At 37.7% G+C, this 27,468-nt stretch overlaps 1 protein-coding gene across 2 annotated transcripts in view; it reads right to left on the bottom strand.

The window, feature by feature from the left end:
• DNAJC13 (DnaJ heat shock protein family (Hsp40) member C13) overlaps positions 1-27,468 on the bottom strand; it is a 55,903-nt gene that overhangs the window by 9,304 nt on the left and 19,131 nt on the right. The window contains exons 16-49 of one of the 2 annotated variants that reach the window (XM_086742805.1): positions 26,670-26,726; positions 25,290-25,411; positions 23,999-24,074; positions 22,873-22,968; positions 22,577-22,720; positions 21,550-21,564; positions 20,964-21,046; positions 19,595-19,748; positions 17,307-17,410; positions 17,069-17,228; positions 16,013-16,075; positions 15,578-15,679; positions 15,313-15,417; positions 14,710-14,912; positions 14,152-14,236; positions 13,536-13,690; positions 12,569-12,614; positions 12,195-12,349; positions 11,366-11,567; positions 10,479-10,594; positions 9,551-9,629; positions 8,850-8,985; positions 7,505-7,689; positions 6,897-6,971; positions 6,566-6,685; positions 5,493-5,672; positions 4,436-4,603; positions 3,721-3,834; positions 3,274-3,390; positions 2,537-2,714; positions 1,339-1,430; positions 884-983; positions 336-410; positions 62-174 (exon numbers count right to left, since the gene is read on the bottom strand). In XM_086742805.1, the coding sequence (XP_086598931.1) occupies positions 62-174; positions 336-410; positions 884-983; positions 1,339-1,430; positions 2,537-2,714; positions 3,274-3,390; positions 3,721-3,834; positions 4,436-4,603; positions 5,493-5,672; positions 6,566-6,685; positions 6,897-6,971; positions 7,505-7,689; positions 8,850-8,985; positions 9,551-9,629; positions 10,479-10,594; positions 11,366-11,567; positions 12,195-12,349; positions 12,569-12,614; positions 13,536-13,690; positions 14,152-14,236; positions 14,710-14,912; positions 15,313-15,417; positions 15,578-15,679; positions 16,013-16,075; positions 17,069-17,228; positions 17,307-17,410; positions 19,595-19,748; positions 20,964-21,046; positions 21,550-21,564; positions 22,577-22,720; positions 22,873-22,968; positions 23,999-24,074; positions 25,290-25,411; positions 26,670-26,726 (3,975 nt within the window). The remainder of the gene's footprint in view (positions 1-61; positions 175-335; positions 411-883; positions 984-1,338; positions 1,431-2,536; positions 2,715-3,273; positions 3,391-3,720; positions 3,835-4,435; positions 4,604-5,492; positions 5,673-6,565; positions 6,686-6,896; positions 6,972-7,504; positions 7,690-8,849; positions 8,986-9,550; positions 9,630-10,478; positions 10,595-11,365; positions 11,568-12,194; positions 12,350-12,568; positions 12,615-13,535; positions 13,691-14,151; positions 14,237-14,709; positions 14,913-15,312; positions 15,418-15,577; positions 15,680-16,012; positions 16,076-17,068; positions 17,229-17,306; positions 17,411-19,594; positions 19,749-20,963; positions 21,047-21,549; positions 21,565-22,576; positions 22,721-22,872; positions 22,969-23,998; positions 24,075-25,289; positions 25,412-26,669; positions 26,727-27,468) is intronic. The other variant, XM_086742806.1, reaches the window with a different exon arrangement.

Genomic DNA, 27,468 nt, shown 5'->3' with positions numbered 1-27,468 from the left:
CCATTGTTAGAGAGAGGCTGGTAATATAAAGAGCTTCTACAACAGCTGTTAAGATTCTTACCTTTGGACCCACCAGCTTATCTGCAGTCATTTTGGCAAAGAGCTCTGCTGTTTGGGCTCGGACCTGTGGATGAGTTGAGTTGCAAAACATATCTAGTAAGTAGATTAAAGCACCTGTAAAAAGAGACAGGAAAACACTTTTTTTTCCTAGTAACAAGTAGTATGAATTCACCAATTCCACACTGATTGTTCTAAAGGGAAGAGAAAGATTAGGTCACTGGATTTACTTTAAGTCCAGTGCTGCAGAAACATTTGCTTTCCATGTAGTACCGTACCTTTTGCCATGGCCTCTTTAATTATTTTTGTGCTAGATGTCAACGCATACAAAGTATCAAGGACCAGTTGCCGACCTGTCAAAATACAAAGTATTAAGAACTTTGTGCCATACAGACTATGAACTAATCAAAGATGAACTAAACTGATCCTAACAGAAAGCTGTATCAAAACTGCAATAAAGCTTAGAAGAAGAACTACAGATAAATACACAATTGCAAGCTTAGGGATTTCTGGCTAATTTCAGGTAGTTAAGGTATGTCAAATCAATCACACATTCTAGAACGGCATAACTTATTAATCAGATGTTTACTACCTAAATTCCCAAAAAGAACTAGTCAATAAAATACTATGCAATTCAAACACCTGCAATTCAAATGTTTCAGCTCACACATTTGAGACAAATAGGTTACATAAAACATTTTTTTAATCATCCCCCCAAAATGCTGTTTTCACCTAAAATGCAGTAGTAAGCTCAGTCAGCTGCATTCTAATTAATTTCTGAGTTGGAAACCCTTTGCCTTGCAAGACAAAATTATATAGTACATACTTGAAGGTAAGGAATGCAGGAGTGCCAGTAAGTTAGCAAGAACCATTGCCTCAGCAATGTTGTTAACACATTCTTGGTTACTCGTTACTATGTTCACTACCTGTAAAAGATTAGAAACACTTGATTATGTTCCAGCTACTAAGATATTGTCCGGAAAATGCAGTGTACGATGAAGTCAGTCGCCTCACTGGCCAACACAACCAATATTTATAATGTTTATTCCTGCCACCAAATTGTCTTGTCACCTCAGGGGAGAAGGGAGCAAAGTCACAAGCAAGAAGCTATCACTTGTTCCAAGGAGGAGGAACTCACACCTTGGAACTCCGATCTTGATACTTCTTAGGTGCTAGACCAACAGCTACACAACCAGGTTTGTTGATGTTCATTAGGTAGAGCATCCAAATGGGAAGGGGGCTGGTTTTTTTTTGGGAGAGTTGTTTGGTTTGGTCTTTTACCTCCAGAGCCAACTGCTGCACCTGGCCAGCTCCATGGACACGCAGAAGGGAGAATATCAATTTAAAGTGACCTATGCATTCACACTCAGAACCTGCAAGAGACCAAATAAGTTACTCCCTTCACATTAGCCAAAGCATTCACTGAAGGCCATCCCAAGCCCACATTTCACTACACAGAGGTGGTTAAAGACTACAGGCCTGTACATAGTCTGCCACAGTAGTTACAATAGCTCCTACAGAATTAGAAAATTTTGAAGCTTTGTCTATTAATCTAGCTTCCACAAAGTCTCAGGTCAACAATATTTCAAAAGGAGAGGATACTTCCTACCTCTAAGGCATCTAACTATATACAGGCCTGTAGTCTTTAATAAGTTACTGCGCTAGTTCTTGGATGGCCTAGTTACTTGCATTCTTACAAAGCAACTAAGCAAGTTCAGTTATTTTATTTATCATTGGTCATCCATACTTCTTGTCTTCAAATACAGTTCCCCCTTCCGATTCTTCAAGCTCAGAGTAGGGTTGCTATCTGCAGCAGTAACAGCTGCCTTCAGGGTTGTAATTGCCAAATACAGAGAAACCAGTCTGAGAACAACCTAATCAGCTATTATTAGATGCTGTGATAGTAAAATGAGTCACTTTTACAACTAACATAAAATACAGTAGTAAAATGTTCCAGTTGTGTGCCTCAGGCTTTTCCAGTGTATACACTGATACCCGCTCATACATCTTTGCTAGTACTAGCTGCCTACTCTTGAGCATCTTCTCCTGCATTAGTAAGGCTCTGACATTTTTATTTATTTATTATTATGCAGTACTCAGCTCAGAGCCATATTTTGCACTTGTTTGATGCAAGGAAGTTTAAAAATCAGCTACAGATCCTTTCAAGAATTACAGGAAGTTTCAAAGATGTTTAAGTCTTCCAGGCAACAGTAGGCTAGAATTAGAGTTAAAACCCAATGCTTCAGAAAAGAAAACAGACAAGACTGGGATTTCACACAAAACTAATATGTCTACTGATGATGTTCTTCCCCCTTCAAAAAAAAAAAAAAGCAAGCCTATATGGCTTATCAACAACGCTAGAGTCTGTTAGCCAGCAAAACAACCTTCCTTTTCACTGGAAGATAAAGACTACAGAGGTTTGCATTTTTAAGGTTGTCCACAAGAAAGCCTACCATGAAAAGTCCATTTTTAAGCTCACCTGGGTTGTGTTTTATCACATTTCTCAGAGCCTCCAGGGCCATTTCAACTCTCCGTAACCGATCTCCATGTTGATTGGACTCTACTTTCCCAGTCTGTGTTATTGCCATTAGCGTATGAAGGTACTGTGCTTGTGAGCCTATATAATCCAAAAGGCTTGCAGCAAATGCTTTAGGAAGCTTTAAATTAGAGATGAGAGCATTTTTAGCTGTGTGAGGCAACGGTATTCACACTAAAAGAAAGTGTATCCAAATAATTTTTCCTACATTTCACCCATCTCTTTCTTCCAAAGAGACAGCAAACACTTTCCTACTACAATCACTGTAACACGGGGAACACATTAGTCCTATTTACATCTAAACATACCCTTAAAAAGCTGCCACTACTTCAACAGCACTCTTAAGCTGTATGTTTGTCTGTCTCTATATATATGGATGGACAGCAAAGCCCCTAGGCAAAATCACTACCTCCTGGAATTACTGAATCAACCTGAGCGTCTGCAGTGCAAGCTTGTAGAGAAGAGGCACCAAGCCATTTGAAGCAGCATGTCTTATGACAGACTTATTGTTCTTTTTAATTTATTCTGCGCCAGTAGAGAGATATCCCATAACATGATCAGCATGTTGAAGGAAATTTCTGTAAGACTTTGTATTTTATTAATTGTTTGCACTGACAGACAAAAGAGGAGGAAGTAACATTTCAGATACTTGTTTCAAAAGATTTTTAGCTTCATCTCACCTCTAGTTGGAAGGTAGGGACCTCATTGTAGACTCTGACAAATATCTCTCCCACAATAAGTTCCTTTGCATGGTCACTGAAGACAAAGTCAGATCCATAGCTCTTGTCACAATCACCCTTTAAGCAGAGATAAGCAGCACAAGCTCAGACAGAAAATAATCTTGTTGAAACCGTAAGGCTATAACCCAATAACGAAACAGACAATACTTGAACAGAAAACTTAAAGCTTTAGCAAAGAGTCAGAAGCTCAAGGCAGACTGCAACATTAGAAGAAGCAAACAAGCAAACTCTTAGATTTTCTGCCTCCTTTTGAAGACTACTGAATAAAGTGACTTAGGAGTAGACAACAATCGATACTTGTGTTAACTATACTACCATATAACAAGCAGCTGTATCAAAACAGAAAATAGTTTAAAAAATAGTGGGATTTTAAGTACAGTATCTTACTCTCTTGATCATGCTTTCTTGTTGAGATTCCAAAAACTCAAGTAATTCAGCTCTTGTCCCATTGTTCCAGATCAAGTAGGGGTTCTCTGTGTTACTGTTAAGCATCTTCAGAGTCTAAGAAATAAAAGTATTTACATGATGTAACGTGTTTACAACTTAGTTCTGGATCATTATGCACAGTAATCAGTGTGTTTCATGATATAAATTAATCCAATCTCATTAACAACCAGACCAATTGCATAAACATGTACAAAGTGTCAAGTTTTCCATATACTGGAAAAACAGTATGTGTAAGTTACTTGGTACACTACAATCTATGTTTTAGTTTCTTTGTTTTGCTTCAAGCCACACTTCAGATTTTCTTATTTCTGACAGCGAGCAGCAGCTATCTGCAGCATCTCTTTGTAGATTACTTCCTTGGCACCATTAAAGAGAATAATTTAGCCTTTGCTGTCCATTATTATTATATCCTTATGCCTTCAACAATTAAGTCAACTTACTTGCTCCCATATTTGTTTGGTAAATATTATTCTATAGGGTACTGTTCCTGTCCATAGCGTTTGAGGCTAAAACAGTTTCTTTCCCTTGCAGTTACTCCAACTGCAAAGAAAAATCACGCTGCCATTCTATGTATCAGATTGGTTTAGTGTTTCAGAAGTCACCAGGTACCCCTTCCATAAACCACTAGAGAAAGCTTTGGCCAACAGATGCTTACCTCAGTAGGACTGACCACAGCAAGTTTCCTTGCAATATAGGGTGTCAACATTCCAGCCAAGCTTTTCCTGATTGTTGGGTTTTCAGGTGTAGCTTGTTCTTCAGAGAGATACCCTCCAAGGCGACTCAAGGCCAGGAGACTGAGCTTAGCAAGGCTATTTGCTACCTCCTGAAAAATACAAAGACAGTTATAGAAAAGCTAGTGCTTGACCAAGAAATATTAAAATAGCTACAAAGAGCTGTCCAACACTTCTGCACCAGAATGAACAGAACTGGTATTCTCTATTTATCTGCATCACTAACTATGCACTGATGTCTAATAAGACACCAAGTGCTGCAGAACAGCACAATATGATCACTGTGTTGTGGTATTAAATGCAGTGAGACAGTAATACTGATAAGTAGGAAAAACTGGGCATCAAGATGAGCTGAAAGTCACAGAAGCTATTTAGTTCAATAGCTTCTGACCAGACAACAGTTCCTGTTAGCATAGTCAAATATCAGCATAAGCCTTTTATGACAGTGATACAAGAGTTAATAAATACAATAGACTATTCAAAGCTCATCTCATCCAGTAGCTGAGGAAAAAGTGCCATACGTAGAGTCACCATTTAAGGAAATGGAAGAGTGAAGCCACTTACATAGCTGTGGGGCAAAGAGACAATACGGTCATAAAGTAAACATTTCAGATAAGTTTATGGTATCACTAGACAACCTCTCCAGTTGTGCCTCAAGAGAAAAGGACTTTCTTCTGACAGCAAATCTACTTTCTTACTGTTCGTTGTAGATTAAAGTCTGTTGCATTAAGTCTATTAGAAACTACAGATTTTGGTAGATTTAACATTTGAACTCAAAACATGAGCTCCTCTGAAAAAAACAAAACCTGAACAACAGTGTTTACACTAATACATAAAAATCTCTTCCAAAACTGCTCTGTTAACATTACTGTTCATTCAATTTGATGATTCTAACAAGTATTTTAATACACTTATTTTGTTAATAAGAGATCGCAAGCAGCAACCATTGGTGTGTGAAAGCATGCACCTTGTTAACATTACCTGGTGATTTGAATCTTCACTTTTCTGAATACCGCTCTCTTCTAGCGTATAGTCATAGTTGAAGAGGTAACCCAGTAAGTACCAGAGAACTCCAGCTTGGAACAAGTGCGTTTGTAGCCAGTAATCTAAGGCAAAGGAGCTAACACACTCTACTCCCAAAGAAGCTACTCGTGGTATGTTCTGAGGGAGGAAAAAAGTTTGCCTTAGTACTTGTGATCAAATAAAGCTCCTTATCAGACAAAAACTTAAAGTCCAACTTGTTCATTCTAGAGTACTATCTAAGCAGCACAGAGATGAAAACAGAAGTAGACAGAACATCTCACTTAACAGAAGTTAAATATCTGGTAGGCAAAAAACATGGCCAATTAGCCAGCATCCTTCAAATCAAGAGTACTTAAATAATTCTTTCATATGATTAGAATGAAGTATTGATGAATTGGTGGAAAAACAATTCAAGAAGGTGGCAGAGATTCCCAGGTGAACTTTTTATGGCAATACACGTGTTCTGTAGGGACTAAAGAACAGACAAGCACCTATACTCAATTACTATAGTCTGGTTTTACAGCCTTCTGTTTTCTGTAGTCTTTTCCTGTAGTCCTCTGTTTTCACACACCCCATATAAAGAGTTCAAAGACAAGCTTTCCTTTCTTAATTCAGAAAAAATTCAGCACTTAAATAATGTGAAGTTCTAAAGAGCTAAATGGAAACAAAACTTCTTGAATACTGTTCCCAGAGCTTACGCTGATTTAGGAGCCTATCTGCTTACATAAGATCTAGCTCTAGTACTTTTATCTGCTGATTTAGTACAGTATACCAATCAGCTAGACATAGGTCAGTTAAAAGGCAAGAGTAGCTGAATCTTTATAGTGATTGCATTCTAAGGCCACTAAATGGATTCAAATACAAGCGCTGAGAACAAGGCAGAAGAGTTGTGTATCCCATGATGATTAGCTGTTATTTTACAGAAGAGTTTGATCAGTCTCCACAATTATACTATGTAGTACAAAGGCAGAACATTCCTCTAAACATTTTACAGTTAAACACCCATTTACATAAAGGAAGGGAGCTCTTACCTTCCCATAATACAGTAGTCTACAGAGGTCCTTAATGATGTTAGGCATTTCTGTAATCTTCTCTCTGCATTCCTCAAACTGAGCTGCTACACTGTAACACTTACTAATATATCCACACACCTATAAAAAGCAGTATTTTCTTGGTTACAAGTGGAAGGGAAATTCATGTTTACAATTCTGTTTTAATACATATAATAATATATAAATATTTTATATTATATATACAGACACTAATATTTATCATCATATTATATATATATATACACACACACTACAATATATATTGTCTTCCGAGACACTGAATCAATCAGTTAAGGTTGCTGCAACTTACCTGTACAGACATATCATCTGGTTTACTAGAACGAGTCAAGACTGCTACACAGCGATTAAATGCTTCTTGCAGTACCTGTGAGGATTGGATGAGGCATACATTCAGTCACAACAAAAACTGATGAAGTCTGGCAGAAATAAAAAGTTAGCTGGACAACTCATTTTCAATGTCTGAAGGGAAACATTTGACAAAATCTGCTGCTTGCTCAAATGGTTTGTAGGGGTAAAATTCCTTGCAAGGGCATTCTCACATGTGAGCTAATATGTGCAATGAAAAGCCCTTCTGCTCAAATGACTTGTTCACATTTACCTATTCTTTCACACACAAAATGCAGAAGCTCTGAGAGTTTTGTAAAGAAGTAGAGAAGCATCCCATGCAGTTTGCTTATCTGCAGTTCAACAGACAAGCATAGGTCCAGAAAGGGATATACACTGCAAGAGGCTTCTCCTACTGCATCCAGAAGAGAAACAGCAAGAACAGACAAGTGTCTCAAGACCAAAAGTGATTCTCAATTGCACCTGATGTTCTGTGCATTGAGGATCTAGGATTTTTAGCTGTGGAAGAGTTAAGACTAAGAAATTCATTTCGGTAAGGTTCTTTCCATTTACCTCAATTCCTTTTTCTCTTCTCAATTCTTCTGCGTTTAATGCCGAACAATTGACAGTATGGAAAGCAAGCTCTGTAGCAGCAGGCAACAGAGGAGATTCTTTGGAAAACAAAAGGTCATCTGATGTTTCAATGGTAATAGTCTTTATCAGCATAGGATAGCCTGCATACTTGTAAGGTTTCAACTCTGAAAGAGAAAAAAGTAAAAGTTTACATATATGCAGAGTCTAAGCAATTTATAACAACTGATCATTATCAGTGGAAGATACAGTAGATATCTAAGGACTAGGAGTCAAAAAAAGCCAACACTTGGGAAGATTGGAGCAAGAATGGGCAGTCCACACAATCTGACTCCTTGTCACATAAGACTGCTCATGCTAGAAGCTGACAAAGCTTCACAGAAAGAACTCATTTAAGATTAAAAAGAGCTGTCTCCAGCTCAGCAAGCCCCTAAGCTCCTAAGCTCAAAGCCTTCCAAATGATGCTTGCCTGTCTCCAAAGAAATTGTGAGTATAACTTTGTCTGTCAGACCAGGATTGTCTAACAATAAGCTTAAGGACCTTCTCCAGTTTGACATGACAATCATACATTTTAAATAATTATATTTTTCATTTCCTTAGAGTTCAGCAGCGCTAAAGAACAATTTCATCTTGCAGTATGAAACCAATTGTGAGCCCATCTATAGAAGTCTGCACTAACGTTATCACTGTCTCCACACAACCGATAGAGCTATGATTGCATATGAGGGTCTCAGTTTACCGTTACAATCTAACACTTACATAGCAAATCACTATTACTCTGCAGCACTTGAACACTCCAGCAGCTGCCATCCAGGGACTGTAGCTAGAGTCAAGGGTTAGGGTACTCTAGCTATCCTTCTTCCTAAGTTTGGCTGTGAAAGAGGTAGTGTTGCAGTACACTCACCAGAGGACTAACACTAGGTAGAATTTCTGCAAGATTATACTCACATGGCCGTTGAAAATGAAACGATCTCATTTATACCTAAAGTCTGGCATCTGGGTGACTGAGTACTAATGAGGACTATTCTGCATAGACAGAATTGTAAGTATAAATTATATATGGAGGAAGATTCAAACTGACTGGTACTGGAGCAAAGAATTGTAAAAAGATATTAATGCTTTTTTGAATTAAGGTTTTACTGCAGATGAATTTATTTTATGGAAGGAAAAGTTCTATTTTGAAAGCCTTTACCATAGCTACCTAATGCTGTGGCAAGCCAGAAACCAGATCAACAGAACACAGAGTTAAGAACAGAGAAGACTGAAACTGACCACAAAGGCCACTGAAGAAATGAACATGAAACGTTCTTTTAGACAGCATGCTTACCTTCCTTATGTCTGTTGAAGAGGATGCTTTGAGTTTTCAAGATCAAAATTATGTTTTCTGGATCTGGCCCATCTATCACCTTGGCAGACTTTGTGCACAGAAACTCATACGCTTTATTAACTTTTTCAAACATGTCCTGCAAATAAAGAGGAATAGTCTTAAGAGTAACTAAGAATTCCCTAAGTTACTACAAGCCTGCAGTATCAGTTTAGATCAAAGTAAAATAAAGCATTCCAGGTTATTAGCTACAACGCTAGTTTTGTTGCCTTATTACACTTCAGATAATAATCTGAATAACCTTAAGAACACTGGTTCACAGCTCAGTCTGTCTCCTAAACTCTGTCATAAGCAAGGGACTACAACTAAATCATACAGTTGAATAGATTGTAAGAACAGGCAGAGGATGTGGTCTGTCTTGGAAAGGGAGCAATTAGCTTATTTAGGTCCTTCCTGTATAACTCTATACGAGACACTTTGAGATGTGGGTCTAACCTGATTACATTAGTTTACTGTAGAAATCATAATATTCCTTGATTGACATCAGTTAAATTACTTATCTGTAGTATTAATCTGTATTCTTCCAGGGCATAGCTTTCAAAAGTGAGACAGAAAATTTAAGTGGGCATTTCAGAGTTCTTAATTCACGAAACAGCTGAACTTGTCTCCACTTTATTAACACGATAAACTTGTGTTGTACATACCCTGCCTTCTGGATTCTTGTCTGGGTGATATTTCTGCGCCAGCCTGAAATAAGCTTTCCTGATCTTGCTTTCATCATGCCTACAAGACAGCAAATCCCATTACATTGTGTAGCATCAAAAAATCCAGAAAAATAGACTTGGATTCTGACAAACAGTAAGTGCAATTAAGTGAAAACTACAAAGCTCTCATATTTCAATTTGAAAATCCTGCTTCATCAGCTGACATTGAACAGGGGTAATTACGTGGCCACAGAGTAGAAAAATTCTGGAAATAGGAAGCATTTTAATACCTCTTGTACTGAATATACTAACTAGAAGTTGCTTAAATGCCCTGAATCTTCTAAGTGAAGAGCCTAAATGAGTTACAAGTGGCAAAAAGTAGTAGTTCATGACTTGTAGGATGGGCACTATTCTTGAAGGATAAATAGAAAGTGTTGTCAGTTGTCTTCTACAGGCCTGAAGTCAGAAATCAGTGGCAAAGTAGGAGGTAAAAAAATCCTAAGGATATTATCACCAAGGAAAAGGACAATATTTGTCAGGGGGAAGAAGGACGATTAGAGAAACCAAGTTCCACTTTGAACATATTCAAGTTCTGCCATATTCTTTGCTTACTATAGTTGAGTCTAACACTTGTCCTGTAAAACAGCCTAGTGAATGCTTTGAGGCAGAGCTCAAAGTATTCCCCCCCACCAGTCTGAGTGTATCTGAACACTTCACAATTATTCTCTCAAACACTGGAGTTGGATTTTCAACCTTTGTTTCTATTTAGATAAAGCAATCTTCCACTATGAAAGATGCAGATGCTAGACATAACTGAACTGGTACCACCGATCGGTTGTGAGTACTGAGATAAGAAACTTCAGCTTGTTTAGTGTACAGAGTTTATGTAAGTCTAGTTATACAACTTTAAATACTGAAAACAACTTACTGGCCTTGTCCTTTGGGAAGGTTAAGGACTTCATAAGCATCATCTATTGACATGGTTGGTGGCTTCTTTTCTACCTCCTTCTTCCAAGCTTCTAGTGTATCTTTCAACAGTTTAACCTAAATAATTACCAATTTATTAGTGTTTCATTTATGCTGACACCAGTACATGTCACCTTTTTAAAGTGCTGCTTTATTAACAAATTCTTATCACCCATCACCCTAAGTTCAAAGACCTAATCCTTTCAGTAATTATGGCTCCCCCTCCAGTCAGGAAGCAATTAAAGACTTGGCTTCACTGCAGTGCTATATTTTATTAAAGATAAGAGCACCTTGAGATTAAAGTGTCTATGCAAGAGTCACGTTAGAAGAGGGAGAATCACTTAAATGATATGCAGTTCACATCTCGACACCACAAAAACTGCAACAAAGCTGCATGAATAAGTAAAGCTGCTTAGATCTAGACCATAATAGACTTGTTCCAAAAACATCTCACCAATTCAGTTAATGTACTGATAACATGTTAGCTCAGTTTCTTGTCCAGTGTGGACATATAAAAGCCTAAATGTTATGATTTTCTGCTCTGCCCCTGACCCTCCAATCACTTGAGGTTCACTGAAACAATATCTGATGTTTTTTAGATACTTCATTTTGCTTTTTTAGTATTCACCACAAGGAGGATATACTTAACATGTGGCTTCTACACAGCATGAAGACTATTCTACTTCAAGGTAAAGAAATGTTTAACATATTTGCTTACGAACTGAAAGTCAGGATCAATCAGTTGCTTTCAAACCTAGTATTTGATTTCCTTAATTTTTGTTACAAATATCACTTTTAACACTCTGAAAGATCAAGAACTAAAGTAATCCTAAAATACTTCTTACTTACTGGATCTTTAATTGGCCAGTCTGGAAATCTGACTGTATCACAAAGATGCTTGAGGTAATAAATATTACAGAACAGCTCATTTTCCAGTTGTGGATAGTTGATAACTGGGATGGGACAGTATTGGTAGAGTGCTCTTGTATTACTTTGAAGACGAGGGGTGAAGTCAGCAAGATGAGCAGCAATCTTCTCTATCATAAGACGCCTAAAAGTTACAAAGTTTGGTTTAACATTTGCCAAGCAGTCCTCAATTCTCAGTGACTGTACAAGCGTGTTCAATGATTTCTTCTGAAAAGATGTGTCTTTGGAGTTTCCCACGTTTCAGAAGGGATTCAGGAAAAGATTCAGTCCTATTGTGCTCTAAAGCTATTTCCATGCCATGAAAGTTAGGTTATTAAAAACAGTGTAAAGTGACATTTTGCCCTCCTTCAACAGCTCTTTACATTTTGGGAGACTAAAAATATATTCTAATATTATAGGTATATCTCCTAGATAGACACTGGTAATGAATGAGTAGAATAAGCATAAAGCAGTCCACATCAACAGTGAAGCCTCCACTCATGAAAGGAACTTAATCAAGTATGATAGAGGCAGATGTAAAGGATGTTGTCACATGTCCAGGGAAATATCTCCCTTCCCATTGCCAATTCCACTCCACCGCTACCCCATTATTTTTTTACAGAATTAGAGGGCAACGCAGGACACTGCCCTTGCAGAAGGCAAACAGAAGTGATGAAACCATGGAATCTAGGTATTTTCAGCTTTCTTTGGAAAGATCAAAGACAAGACCTCTTCAGTATAAGAGGTAATTTAGGTTTGTCAAAACAGTTACCTCATTTCATTGCTCCAAATTGCTTCTGGAGTGTCAAATTCTCCAAGGAATATCTCAGAAAATTTTTCTGGTTCATAGTTTTCTAAATAACACACCATTGCTTCAGGAAGAACATGTCCAAGTATACTTCTTTGAAATATATCTTGACCTTTTGTCTAAAAAAGGGATCACACTGTTATCTCAAAGGTAATCTGAATTCAGTCTTACTAGCCAACTTCAGATCTAAAAAACCCTCCCCCTTTTCCCTTAGAGTTCTTAAATTCTAACTGTTGAGAACTCAGAAAAAGAACAAGCATCAAGTATTGTTAAAACAACTACAGGTGATCTGCAAGACTACTTAGAAACAGAGGTAGTTACTTTTGCCATCTACTCACTTCTTCAGACTTGAAGGCTTGTTTTGTATGTGTATATTTCAAAAACCTAGAAGAGAAACAACAGTTATTTTCTGTTTAATTGGTACCTAAGGCACTCTTGAAAGATAAGCAGACCAACATAGTCCAGCTGGCAAGCATCATACATTTACTTTGAGATAAAAGAGTAACAGCAACAATTGAATGCATCTCTGAAAAAAGCCCTTGAGAACTCCACCAAGTGAGGACTCATGTTATAAGTGTTGCCTTATGATCATCATTTCAGTTTGAAACTCTTGCTCCTGAAAGCTTGTTTTCTCCACAAACACAAAAAGAAAAATGAAGCTGAGAGACACAGGCAACCTTCCCTACAAAACTCTCCCGGAATCGTTAGATCATTGCAGAGATATAACAAGATGCTCTTACACTAACTGCTGACAGTCCTGTTACACTAGAGTCATCACGTAAACGTGCAATCGTTTCCAAATCCATTTTGCTATAGAAGAGACTTAACTGGAACTGTACAACAGCTTTTTATGAACTATTGAATTTAGAGGAAGAGTACTGCAATGAACTGCAGCCACCACCTGCACATGCAGTCCATCTGTGTCAGGCAGTACAGACTGATTTAACTGCTTTCGACTTCAATACTAAAACAGGCTATTAGGTTTTTTCCACCATTTTTGACAGCTGCTTACTATCAAAAACTACATTAGCATATCAGTAATGTACACTACTACTCCTTAGTAGTAATAAGTAGTACCGTAAGCCATGCCTAGTCATACTGTTAGAACTAGATGATCAGACATGCTCTCGTTCCCTCCCTGGTAGGGTCATAAGTAATTCACTATTTTACTGACTGCATGGACCACGTGGAGATTTTTCTAGAGGGTGTTTGCTTGCAAGCCACGCACTCCCTGAAGCATTTACAGCAGCAGTTCTTCTGAGCATGATTGGTCAAAAGGTATTTTTAGCTATTCTTTTTCCTCACCTTGCAATAGGAAGTACATTGGAACCCGTGTACATCATGATAAAGAAGAATACTCCACTCAGATAAAAACGAGGTAACTGAGGGTTATCTTGCATGACATGAAACAGCAATATAGCGACCTTTTCCACAAGGATAGGATCAAAAGTCAGTAATAGCTGAAATCAAAACACAAGCATTTACATTAGCTGCTTGAGTAGTGCAAGTTACCTAGCGAAAACTGAAGTTGTAACTAACTCAGTATCAGGACAAGCCAGTAAACTTACAAGAATTTCAGTTAAAGAATACTTCAGTCTAAAAATAACAAGTTTGAACCATAGAATGTTTAAAGTTGGAAGGGACCTCTGGAGGTCATCTTGTTTAACCTCCCCCCTGCTCAAAAGCAGCATCACCTAGATATGGTTGGCAAGGACCATGTCCAGATGGCTTTTCAGTACCTCCAAGGATGGAAATAGTTAAAACAACCACCAGTGAAACAAACAACTGCTTGTCCAGAGATCTGCAAGATGTTACAGATGTCCTTTGATGTGTTTGTCCCACTTAAAGTATTCACATGGTTAAGAGTAAGTCAGACTTTTACTCCAGACTTTTAGATACGTTTTCAAGAAGAGTTGCTTACCTGAGTGATATGAGGAAGGCAAGTACTATCCGACAATAGTCTTTTCACTCTAGGCAGAGGTCTTATAATAGCATTGTCTTGATCCCTAAAAAAAAAAAAAAAATAAAGTAGCAGAGCAGTAAGCATACATGTGCCTTTTGTCTTTCAAGAACGAACAATTTCATTAAGCCATAAGTATCAGGCTACTGAGGTCATATTCAGTGTCATTAATTTTTTGTTAACTTCAAAGTTCGTTGTTAGACTTGATAAGTTTGGTTTAATGTCATGCATTAAAGCAGCTTTGTTTTTAAGTTAAACAAGAGCCTGTCTGCAAGACTAAGACTATATTGCTGTGCATTAGAAATGCACAGTTTGTGCATTCATTCTTGCGGTCCCTTTCACAATATTAGTATTGTCTCATTTACAAACTCCATTTGCTTGCAGAATTAATTACTACTACATAAGAGACTCTTTAATACAGTTCACTAATGTACTACTTGGTTTCTAAGAAAATGTTTGAGACGAATTTATGCATCTGCCAGAGAAAGTTAACCACTTCTGCTGAAAATTAGAGTTTACCTGCTAGGAAAATATCCACACATTGTGATGAGCATGTTGAGTACAAGTGTGGCAAGGTCAGTTTCATTCAACACAGCCTGGCCGCTGGCAAGCAAGCACCACTTCAGCTGAGGGATGACCTGTAAGGGTCGCCAGCCATCCATACCTTGAGCCCAGCAACGTGTTTTTGAAGTCAGCTTTCCACCGTTCCACAGTTCCTGCATCTATTGGAAGATTAGAGATTAGTTTAGGTGATTCAGCATTCATAGCTATCTTTACTCCTACATATTCACACTCAAAACAAGCTTTTAACTGTTGTATCGCAGACTACTGTAGCTGCATGAAATTCCTACATATTTATAACTCTGGCAGGAAACATGAACTAAAAGTTGACAGATTAACTGCAGCATAATTGGGGCATGGAAGGGTAGTTACCTTACCACAAAGACTGTAGTTCTTGGCACAACATCAATTCTCTTATCTAGCTCTAATTCTTATTTAAAGAGTTACTTTGAGAATATAGTTTAGCATTGTTTAGAGTTCTCTCTCTCACTATTTGAAACACACTCAGTCACCAGGATGGAAATAATTTGTCAAGTTTGAGAGTCTGAAGCTGACAGGTACCTCCTGAAAGCTGTAAGGACCACTCCTTTCTTTGTCAGCATTGCCAAAGTACCACTCTTTCTCACTCTCTCTCTTCATATCAGGTGCCGCCTCAATGACATTGCTCTAGAAGTTGATATTTATAAGAACAGCATTAACTTCAGTGCAAACATCACATTTCTACAGGAAATGTGAAAAGAACATGCAATTATTTTTTTTTTTATACTTTAAGAATTGTCCTTTTAGCAAAGCAACACGTGAGTAGTAAGAAACAAAGACCACGTACCTGCAGAGGGACTGTAGCTCTGCTTGTGTGAAGATGTGCCAGAGTAAGGAGATCTACAAGGATTCTAATGCCATTTGAATCCATAAGGTCCTTCACATTTTTCTGTTAACGTATGAACTGAGTTAACACGTATTTTCTAGATAAGAATTGTTATAAGTACTGAACAGTTTCATTCAAGTAAGATGTGACCATGAGAAAAGTCAAATAATTCTCTGAAGTTACTACAATGGTACAGTCACCACAATATCTACATGTTTCCTTCAGCCTTCTCACCAGTAAATAACAACTGCCACTCCCATAAAGCTGTACCAAACATTGTTTTAACACTTCAAGACTTGAATTTTTGCCCAAGTTAACCACAAAAGACTAGTTCAGAACACTTTATACAGCCAAAAATACCAATAAACTACTGTTAAGTATACATGTCCACCTTACCTTATTAAGGATCAGCTTGTTGAGGAACAGTATCAATCTGTCCCGTTCAAGTCTATCAGTGCACTATTGCAGCAGAAGAAAACAAATTAATATTTGATAACACATAGTAGAAGTTACTTTCAAAAGTCAATACATTTGCACCGGAACAGCCCCATTTACCTTCTCCATGCCCAGGATAAAACTGCTGACTAACAAGTGTCCAGTTTCACATGCAGTTAATAAATGCAGCTTTCTGCCACTGAGGAGAAAAGGCCTTGCTGCCCTCTATACCTTTTGTTGCTCTGGGTCTGACACTCAAACTCACTTTTTTGTTAAGTCTATTGTTCTAAAGGGATAGTGTTTGGATTCCCCAGTGAGACAGTTAACACAAACACAAGGGAAAGAATACTTTCAGCCAGCAAACAGAATTGGTCTTTCATATTACATCTTTGGTGAGACTATCAAGACTCAGGGCAAAATACCAAGAGACTGCATCGGTTCAGTTTCACTTACAACAGCCGTATCTATAGAACCATACTGCATGGAAATGCATTTTTGCAAGCTGGTATCACTTGTCAAACACAACAGACACTTGACAGGCAAAGTAGTTACCACGAAAAATTTAATCCATCATATGTGCCCACCTAAGGCTACCATTCATTATGTCTGGAGCTGTTGCTACCACTCTTGAAGTCAGTATTTCGAAATTATGTCGCATGGAACAAGGTTCTCCTCTTAAAAAGCTTTATGCTTCTGTATTTTTCAAAAGCAAGTTCAAGATCAATGTCACACAGTTCCTTCACACTATTTCTGTACAGCCTGAAAACCCATTAAGGCCAACAAAACGCAGAAATAACGAGACTAATTTGAAATACTTTTATCATAAGCAGTTTTAGTGAAACTTCAACTGAATCAAGGAGAGATACTAGGAAGACTTTGTGACAGCACAGAAAAAAAAGTATTCATGCTGCAGACTCGCTGTCTGTAACACCAAAACTCAAGTTTTAAGCAACTTGAAGGATCATTGGACTAGCTGTATGTTCACTACTATATCAATTAATTTTAAATAATTCTTACCCTTTCTAACATCCCAACAATGTACTTGGTATCAGAAAACGGTCCTATTTCTTCATAACATCTTCCATAAACAATGGCCAATGCTTGCAGACACAAACACTTCATATTCACTTTTGGGGTAAGCAAGAAGCGATGGTACAGTTCATTGAAGAATTCATACCTAAGAAAGAGATGAAATTATAGTGGAAAAAAATGAACAGATTTTTAGGAATAAGATAGGATTTTAACAATGTCTCACGATTTTTTGATTGCTCCACTCTCTTCAGTTTCATCTTCTTCCAGTAGCAATCTTAGATAATAATCCCCTATTTTTATCTCTTCAGAAAGGCACTCATATTTTACCTGTAACACAGAACAAGTTACTTAACAATAAGTATTGTTTCTCTTTCATTAAGTTTTTGTTTGCATAACAATACTGTACTTGCTTGCATCCATAAACTCAACAAGATTAGCAACCCCTCCTACATTCTCAGGAAGACTGAAATCAAGGAGTTTCCTATTAAAGAAACACACATCTACAAAATATATGCCCATATGCTATTGTTTCTCCCCATAACAAGTTAAGTTTCTCATCTTACTGAAATACCGGCTTCCAGCCTTTAAGTAACTTGTTTCCAGTATCAGCTGGTTTTATTAGCTAAACTTGGATAATACAAGATGTATTCAGTGACTCAAGCTTTAATAAGTAGTTATTGCATTGCAAGCTATTTCACTCAATGTTACTACAAGTATGAAACACAAGCATGACTTAATTACTAGTTATACTTGCTATTACACTGGCTAATAAAAGCCTAGAGGCATCACTATACACACCAAGAAGCCGAAGTGAAATTGAACAATGAAAGCCATCATTAACTTCAGAGCAACTACATTAAATTGAACCATATGCCTCAATGTTCAGTGGTTTTAAGCGTTTGGCAAGCACCTCATTTAGAGGTACCTCTAACAAACCACAAAAGCCACCCTCTATAGCATTTTTTTTCTTATCTGTAGTTTGCAGGCCACTGTCATGAGGCCACAAAGTTATCTGCAGATTTGACCACAGTACATGATACAAAGAGGTCCCACTAACTAGGACACTTCCAGAGCAATCTCAGGCTACTCTTGGCAAAGTGACAGGTTCCACAGCTGACAGAAGCCTTTGTCACTACTGTGCAGTTAGTTCAAATACTTACAGCATAGGCTGATAAAGTATTAATTTAAAATATTTAAAAGCAAATATGAGACAGCAGGTGTTCAAAGATCATGTTACAGAAGCCCCCTCAAGCAGCCCCAAAGTATCGTGGGCTGTAACTGCAAGAATGCTAGTGATACATTCCAGTAGCACACACATACAAGCAAGAAGTGCAGGTAGGAAGCCTGCATTATTAAGTTTCAAAACTGTACTTCTGATTCTGGCCCAGTTTGCACCTCTAAAGTAAAGAGATGGAGTTGGGGTAGCACACACCATGGCCCTCAGAAGTCCTGTGCCTGAGCCATACCTGAAGGAAACAAAGAGCTAAATGCCAGTACAAAAGCCACCAATCCAACTCCAAAATTAGTTATCTACTGCATCAAAGTAAGTAATCTGTAGCTGTGAGAGGTAAGTTCTGTACATAAAATAGTTATTTCTCCTAAAGCATTAGCATGATGTCTTGCAATTCTTTCTGATTTGCCAGAGTAGTGTACTAAGAATTCCTCAAAAGTAGCAGTTCACTCGTTTCACTAGTAGTCCTCTGCTCAAATTTCAACTAGAATGCTGCACCATGACAAGGATGACACTGGGAATATCTAAGAATATCTTAGAGTTGAATTCAAGTGTGGCCTTGCTTTGCTTTAGCATTACACATTAAACAAAACTGTCGAACCATAACAACACTGGAGATAAGAGTAGAGTACGGGAAGTGTTTATTGGCACATTACTTGAAAACAGCTTGCAAGTTGTTTTGAGAAAGCCAATTAGGACCACATCGATTGCTTTGCAGAAGCCTGAAATGCTATTTTGATTTTAGGTACTGCTGTTCCTAGAATGTGAAAACAGTATCCTATAATTTACAGGGCAGAATGGTTTTAGCCACATAATCTATTCATGGTTTGGCACCCCAATATTTAATAGCCTTAAGACCACTGAAACATGATGAAAATAAAGACAAAGAACTTGCTATCAGGAAAAAGTAACTTGTGAAACTACAGAAAACAAGTCTGACAGAGCTCATTCAAGAACAAGTATGACTTACACTGACAACAATGTAACACCAACTCTTCTTTTCCTCTTAATACAAGAATACATCAAGGGTTCTGATCAACGTTTCACCTCTACAGTGCCATTCCTCAGGCTGAAGAGGTTTCCATTTTGCAGTGAGACCAGACAACAGTACCTGTTCACAGCCTCAAGCCTTCACAGTTTATTCTATAACCCCAAAAGAATTCTAGCTTGAACTCAGGGATTGTCAACACACAATTCACTCATGTAGTTAGAGACAGAAAAGTGACATTTTAAGTAGACATATTTTACATATGCAGTTTCTCCTACAGTGGGTCATTTACCTCAAACTCCTGATGGTTCCATGAGATAACATTAGCACTACCAAGCTCTCTGTCAATATTAAATGCTCTCATCTCAGACTCAAGAGTATCTCTCAGTTCTTCTCGTGTTTTGAAGTTCCAAATCAAGTTCGATCTAGTGTGATCCTGAAGAAATCTACAAAATAAGTTAAATACTTTAAAACCCTCAAAACATTATCTGAAAGGCAGACAAGACTCAGCTGGCAAGCTAGAGAAAAGATTAGCACCAGCAGACCTTAATTAGAAGGCACTGAGTAGTGGTCTCTAGTTTGTTACAGTAATTATTGTTGTTCACTTGTATAGAGTTTTCATAGTCATGGAGGTCAGCCTAGACTAAAGCACACCTGTTGTCATCCCTTTTGGCTCAATTTGTTATCTGCATATAGCTGATGACCAGGAGGCATGCAAGCTATTCACTACATCTGCCAGTAAGGGCCACAAATGAACAATAACTTCGGGTAGGAGACATGCACATACCAAGTGCATGTTTTAAAGTAGTTCACCCAGGAAAACAGAAGTTGATGACTCAAATGTCTCAAGACAATTGGTGGACAGACTTCAGTGGCAGTTACAAAACAGCACTTGGATCCAGAGACTGGCTGAAAACAGCCCTTTTAATACTGAAAGTTTAAGAGCACATAAATCTTCCTTTCATGCAACACTTGTGCAGAACAGAATATCTTTGACCTTTAGAAACATTAAGCACTGAAACAGTTAAGTTTATGGCATTTCCCCAAGCTTGCCTTCATAGAGCTTGTTGAATAGTCAAGCTTCATTAGTCTATTTCAAACAACACCCTTAGCCAAAGTAAAGCAATAATCTATTTTTTCAATGGAGGCCTCTGTTGTAACCTTTACCAGCTGTAACAACTCACAGGTAATCAAGCTGCATTTAAGACTTGTGGCACTATTGGAAATCCAGTATCCCTGCATTTTCTTTTTACCTGTCTTAAGCTCATTTTTATCCAAATTCAATTCAGAAAGTCTTGAATAGCTTACAGGTTGATGCACCAACACACTACAGTGATTTTCAGTGCTACTTTGCTTAGCCTTCAACATCATGCAGATCTGCAGTTTGTTGCTCACTCTTCCTTTTGATTCAAGGGAAAAAAGGGTGCAGTTTGATAACATTTTAGAAGCTTTAAAATTCCCCCCTTTCTTAAACACTAGCTAAATCCTTAAGTATACCTTAGGATTTAATTTTTCATAAGTTCCTGCTACAAGTTACTTGCACCGTTTCAAGGCAGGCAGAAACTGGAATCAAGTCACAGCAACTCAGAATATATTAACAAAAATATCCAGCCAAGTAATAATTTGTATCAGAGGCCACCATATTAATCTTAGTATTTTACCTGTAATAGAAGAGATCCCAGTTTGCTTCTATTTTTATTCTTTGGCGTCGTTTCCTTAATATCACTGGCTTTTGCATAATGTTCTGCAAAAGAGCCAAATTTAAGAAGTTAATAGAAACTCCCCATTTTCCCTTTTTAAAAGAAAAGGTTGAGGTTTCTTATTCCTTCAAAAGCCACACTAAGTTAGGTCTCATTAACACGGTCTCCTTTTCTAGCAAGTAGTAGCAACAGACTTTCACAAGTGTTATTTACACCAAGTTAAGTCATGCCAGAGAAACTCTCAGCTGTTTAACAAGTCATCCACTAAAAGCAAGTTACCCCTGAGAAAAGCTTAGTTTCCACCACCACAAGCACGCAGCAGCTCCAAAACTGATGGAGGGGAAAACCCACAACAAAAATACTTTGCTCTTGAAAGGAAATAGCTAGAGCAAGTCATAGAAATAAGTCACAAATCTGACTTGACCACTGAAAGGTTCCCTAGTTTGATCAAGCAGGAAAAGAGTGTTATACGCTACATGAGGTACTACATGCAAGCAGAAGTCCAAGCAACATAATCCACACAAGTGGCAGAGGTATACAGACTCACCATATTGTTTCTGTCCTGATTGTGATGGGAAGTTGGAAGAAAAAGAAAAGGTGCATTTAACAAGCCACAGCCACTGAAGTACTTCAAAGTGGTAACACTTAACTTGCTACTACCCTTTTCAAGCTACGCTTGCATACATTTACTGCAAAATTAAATAGGTCAGAACTCCAGACACAAGAATGATTGTTTAAATTCAGTATCTAAACAAGATGTTTGAAGTGCAATTTCCCCTTCCACTACCGTTTTCCACATTTCTCCATTAATACTTTGTTTTGAATCTAGTTCACCATTATTCCAGAAATACTACCTGTCAAAATTCTGCACCAGAGTCTACATGAAACTTGAGCTAGATTTTACCAAGTTAAAACCCTCCTAAATTAAAGTTTATTGTTACGGCAAATCAAGTACAAAGGCATTTTCAATACTCTGCATTTTTCTTTTCATCCTTTCCTTGCATATATAATAGTTTGTTTCATTTCTAGAATGCATGAAAACAAGCTTAGTGAGGAAACTGAAAAAAGTTAAGGGAAATGCCTTGTAGTTCAGAGTACGTCATACAGAATGTGACAATAAAATTAAAGGAAAAAGGGTCCATAACTAAAGTACCACTAGCATAAAGTATATCATTTTAGATGCAAAGAATATTCACAGTTTCTTCCAAATGTAGTTCAAAGACTGGTTTTGCCACATTTCAAGAATTTCCTGTTCTATTAAATATCTTGGAAGATATGCACCAAACTGCAGTCCAGTTTGACAAGGCTGGCTAAAGCAAGAACAAGTTAAAGCTTAATACACGTGCTGAAGGAATCTATTTGCCTGCTTTACATTCTCACTGGAACTCATTTCTAACCCAAGATGAAAAGTAGTAAAATGTAACAAAAAACTATGAACAAATTCCTACACTTTACTACTATCAAACTTCCCTCTGATTTCACGGAGTTGTAGGTGTTCTTCTCTACACCTAGTCAAGTTACTGTAAAAAAAAAAAAAGAAAGAAAAAAAAAAAGAGAGCCTCAAATAGTTTTACCTCTTTTTGAGCTATGCCCATTCTGTCTCTCCAGTGCATCAAGACCAGATCCACCTTTTCTTTGGCAAATTTTTCAACTTCCTTTGCAGCTTTTCCAGCCAGTCTCTGCCACTCCGGCACTTTATTAAACTTGCCATACTGATCCTGCAGAATAAATCTTATTAGTTATTTGCATTTGCAGGTCTACCAACACATTTGATGCAGGTCAATGCAATAGCCAAGTGTTTGTATTAGAAAAAGTCACTAAAATTCCATATCTATATAACTGAAGAGGTAAGACAGCCACATTTACTTACAGTTGCAATTTTTAAGTTATCTCTAACATGCATCCTATCAGCATCCTTTTCAGGAACAGGATCGGCACTGTCAAGGTATGCCAGCAAACCTGGTGGCTAAAAACATTTAAAACCAGTGTAAACATACATGGCTAATGGAACAGAAACCATCACATTAGGTAACAAGATCATTTCTTTAAATTAGATTTTGAAACAGAATTTATATTCTACTCTAAAGCAAGTGTATAGAGCTACAACAGCTTTTTGCTTTTATTAGCTAAATGCCACCATCCTCAGAGCCATTCAATAGAGGTACATAATTAGCTTCAGTACAACAGAGCTCTTGCCTATATCCCATTTCTTAAAGGGGCACTTAATGAAGCTAAGGACTACAGGAAGAAAAGAGGTAATCCCACAGCAATATTGAGGGGGATAATACAGTAACACTAGAATCCATCCACATCCTCTGATACGGATTGAATGGTGCATGTGATATTAGAGATGAGAGAGTCATTTGACTAAGCCTCCTGGAAGACAGTGACCAAGATCAGGACAGTTTGCTCTGTTAAAAATGAAGGAACTGCTATTTTGAATTTACAAGTTGTTATATTTCCAGATCTAATAATTCCTTTTAACACTATTCTTAGAACTAGTTCCACTGAAGTAACTTAAGCAAGAACCTTTCAGGAGCTATACGGGTGAAAGAACATGGGAAGTATCAGACAATATATAAATTTAGCTATATTATAAGCAAAGTTGGACAGGCATGAAAGCATAGACAGAACGGTTGCCATAATTTCTTACTGGCACTAAGCATTAGAGACTGCTTACTACATTTCCCACATTTTTGCCCTTTTAATAAAGAAAAAAAAAAAAAAGAGTCAGACATCTTATTTTTAAGCTTTGTGCATTACACAATTGTAATAAGTGGCAGGAAAGTAACAGAATACTTCAAGAATCTGAGATGTTTTGTACTAGCCATCAATATCCTTCAAATAGCAGCTACCAGATTGCTCATCTCCCAGGCTAGACTTCCCTCTTTGAGGGAAAGCAGGATGCGTTTACTGCATAGACTATCCCAAGTTTTCTAATACTACAGGCTTTGAGATTTTATTCTTTCCCTAATCCATACCCCATTTTTACTCACCAAAATACGTTTCAACAAGTTCATAGCAGTTTTGTTCTCAGCTGTCCAGAGGCCAACCAAATGTCTACTTAACTGCCTGAAAAAGCCATTGAAATTAACAAACTGCAAGTTAGTATTTTAAACAGATTTTTAAACCACTAAACCAACACCCTTACCATGCTGGTGAAATGAAGACGAGCAAGAGCTTCATGCTCTTGAGCGAATAAGAGCACAAAGCATAATATTGTTCCAGTTCAAGTATATGCTTAGCATGCTTTAAAGTGTTGCCTTTAAGAAGTTCCAGTGAAGTTAGTGGAACAGTAGTAGCACATGCTTTTTTGATCTAGACCTGAAAAGAACACTTGAGCAATAGAGCAGAAATTAAACATCTAATGACCAAGTGTAAGTTTATCCAGCCAATCTTAAGTTACAGTTAAAAGTTAGAGTCTAGAAGCTGTCAAGAACTGTTAACTGCCCTACTTGAAACTCTTAATACCAGTTTTTGTCTAGGAAAGCCTCTTTTGAGAGCCTGCCTTCTATGCCAACTGACACTTCGTGCCAACATTTGTCACTAGGGTTCTACTGCACTGAACTGAAGCATTGTTTACAAGCAAGTCACAAGTAGTAGCCCCAAACAGAACTAGTATGACAGAAGGTTTCATACTAGCTCTCTCCTGAACAAGAGACAGTGGCAACAAGTTCCACCTGTCACTACACTGCTTAGCAACTGCTTCAGGACTGTGCAGCTAAAACTTCTAAATCTTGTATTGGGGTGGAAATAATTGAATTATCACTCATCTTCCTCAGTACACCTTCAGGCTCCGTCTCAGACCTCACAAGTTCTACCAACTGCTGAATTCATTGAATGATTTCTGTATGAGTGGACTTCTCTCCTCAGATGAGACAGGTGACCCTAACAGCATGCAAGATCTGAAGGTGTCTAAACCAGTATTTATACAACTGTATAATGAAGTTGAACTTTTTCTACAAGTTCCATTCTATTTGCCTTTTCTTTCTCCAAATGTTTTCAGAAAAAGTAAATATGAAAACTTGAGCCTTTAATGAGTAACCAACTTAAGTCCCATTTTGGAAAAAAAAAAAAAAAAAACCCAACAAAAAACCCCCAAAGGTTTATTAAGTTGCTGTAGTCTCAGCTGAAGTTTGCTCTACTTAAAACATACCAGCTGCTGAAGAAAATATTATCCTAGAGAATTGTAAGCTTTCATTCCTGGCCTCCCAAAGTTTTTCTTTATGTTAGCTAGGCCATTACTTAAACTCTTTAAACACAGTATATCAAGTGAGACTGACATACCTATTTGTAAGCATCCTCTGATCTGTGCTTATTGTAAACATAGCAGTGTGCAAGTGACGAGGTAAGGCACCTTCACTGAGGGCAAGATCTTGCATTTTGGTAGCAATCTCTTTGTCTCCTTCCTTTGGAAACAGGGCAAGATGATTACTAAAGGAAAAATCTTAGTTAAGCTGCTTTTATCTTAGTCTACAGTTCCAAGGCCTTCTTGACCATCAATTATATCAACTAATACCCAAAACCCAGAAGCTGTAGCATGACAGGCTTTAACTGCAAGTTCTCAACAGCAATTGAGAGTTTGTAGTAAAGTTGAGTTGTAGTAAAGCCAGTTGTATTTATGAGGACAGTAACTGGACAGGGTAACATACATGCTTCCCATCATAGAGCAGGAGGCTGGTATTACATTTACAAGTACCACTTCAACTGCAATTGACTACCATAAGCAATTGCTTGTTGCTTGACTTTGGTCAACAGAAACCATTTAAGAACAACTGGTGCTGTTTGGTTTATTCAGCCACATGGATAAGACTATCACTCAGTTGAGAAACATTGGTTGCAAGAATAATTAAGAAAAAGCTTTTGCTGCATTTTTACTTGCCCATGTCCCACTATAGTTCAAACGACAGAAGTTGTAATAAATAGCATAGCAACTTTTAGCTAATGGTATCAGGTATATCAATGGAAACTTACAGATTTATAATTCCTCTATTTCAAGTGTTCATTCACTTCCATTCCAAGAAAGTACTAGATGCATTTCAGATGTATAAGCCATTGTGACACAATGAGGCACTAACTTAAGCCCTGAATTTCAACACAGGAAGTGTCAAGAGTCAGTTAGCCACTCTGCAACAACCATGAGCAGCCCTTGAGAAGTATGGACTTGGCCCACACATCATGTGGTACGGAAACTAACAAAGCCAAATCATCCTTTGTTGAAGCAGAAAGAGCAAGAACAGAGGCTGACATCACTATTCTGCTCTGGGATACTACTGCTTGCTAATCCCAGTCCCATTCCATCTGGCAATGCATCCCAGGAAACATGGCCTCTCCTCCTTGAGAGACCCTCTTTAACATGCAGAAGTCTTGTGGCTCTGAGGTATGTAACTAAGCTACATACAATATTAACAGCCAAACCTTGACTGCAGTATGAAAACATGCAAGGCACCACCTAATGTCCCAACTCACATGCCTTCCAAACCCCGAAGTGTAAGATAAAACAAGTTGCTCTATCAAACCACTTGCAATTAAGCAGGTGTTCTGTTCCTCACCTTCCCCCACAACAGAAATTAATATAACAAACTTTTAATATCAGTAAGCAATTGCACTTCCCAAATATACAACACATTTAGTACACTATTCCTGGTAACACTGAAAAAATCTCACCTCTATTATTGCTTTCATTACCAAACCTGCTCCTTTCACAATTGCCATGGAAGGGTGCTGAAACAGAATGTCAACAAAATAATTATTCAAGTGCAAAATTTGAAGATTAGATTACCTGTGATTCAGTTTCCTTAACACATCTACATGGCTGTTCTACCTCCAGTTCTGGGCAAAAGTTAATCTTTTGGTTTTGTGAAAGCTAGCCCTAGGAAGAGTTCCTATCCTATACCTTTAAACAAGAATCTCTCACGCAACCATCACATGGATTTCTTGGCACTGAACAGTAATTTATACCAGAGAAGCTGGAACAATGCTGGGGAAACTGTCTGTCTGACACAAGCTGACACTAACCAAGAAGCAGAAGGGCATACTGCTTTTACACAAAATATTGACATTTTAGCTAAAAATCCTAAAGTTATTACAAGTTTACTACTGAAGAGGATGTTACTCTTGTTTTGTAATTCTTAACTTTCATTTACTGAGAAAGAAACAAAAGGGTGGCAGATTCTCCAAAAGAGGAAGATCTGTGCAGCTGCTGAATCTAATTTAATATTTAACTGGTATTTTAAAGTGTTTCTAGAAACAAATCTTAGGCATTCTATTCTAAAGTGATTTGGAATATGATTAACTATAGAATAACAAACTCAATCTGATATCTAAAAGGTAAAGCAATAAAACACTAAAGTTCACAAAGGTAGAAAAGACTTAGGCACATTAACCAGTTGAACAGTAGACAAATTTGTCTTTCAGGAGAACAAGAAAGAAAATTCATGTTCACTGACTATCCAAGGTCTCTGAT

This window comes from Chlamydotis macqueenii, chromosome 2 (assembly GCF_036417535.1).
Source record: "Chlamydotis macqueenii isolate bChlMac1 chromosome 2, bChlMac1.mat, whole genome shotgun sequence".
NCBI classification, from domain to species: domain Eukaryota; kingdom Metazoa; phylum Chordata; class Aves; order Otidiformes; family Otididae; genus Chlamydotis; species Chlamydotis macqueenii.
The sequence above is the reverse complement of the archived record's forward strand: the minus strand, read 5'-3'. Positions and strand labels throughout refer to the sequence as shown.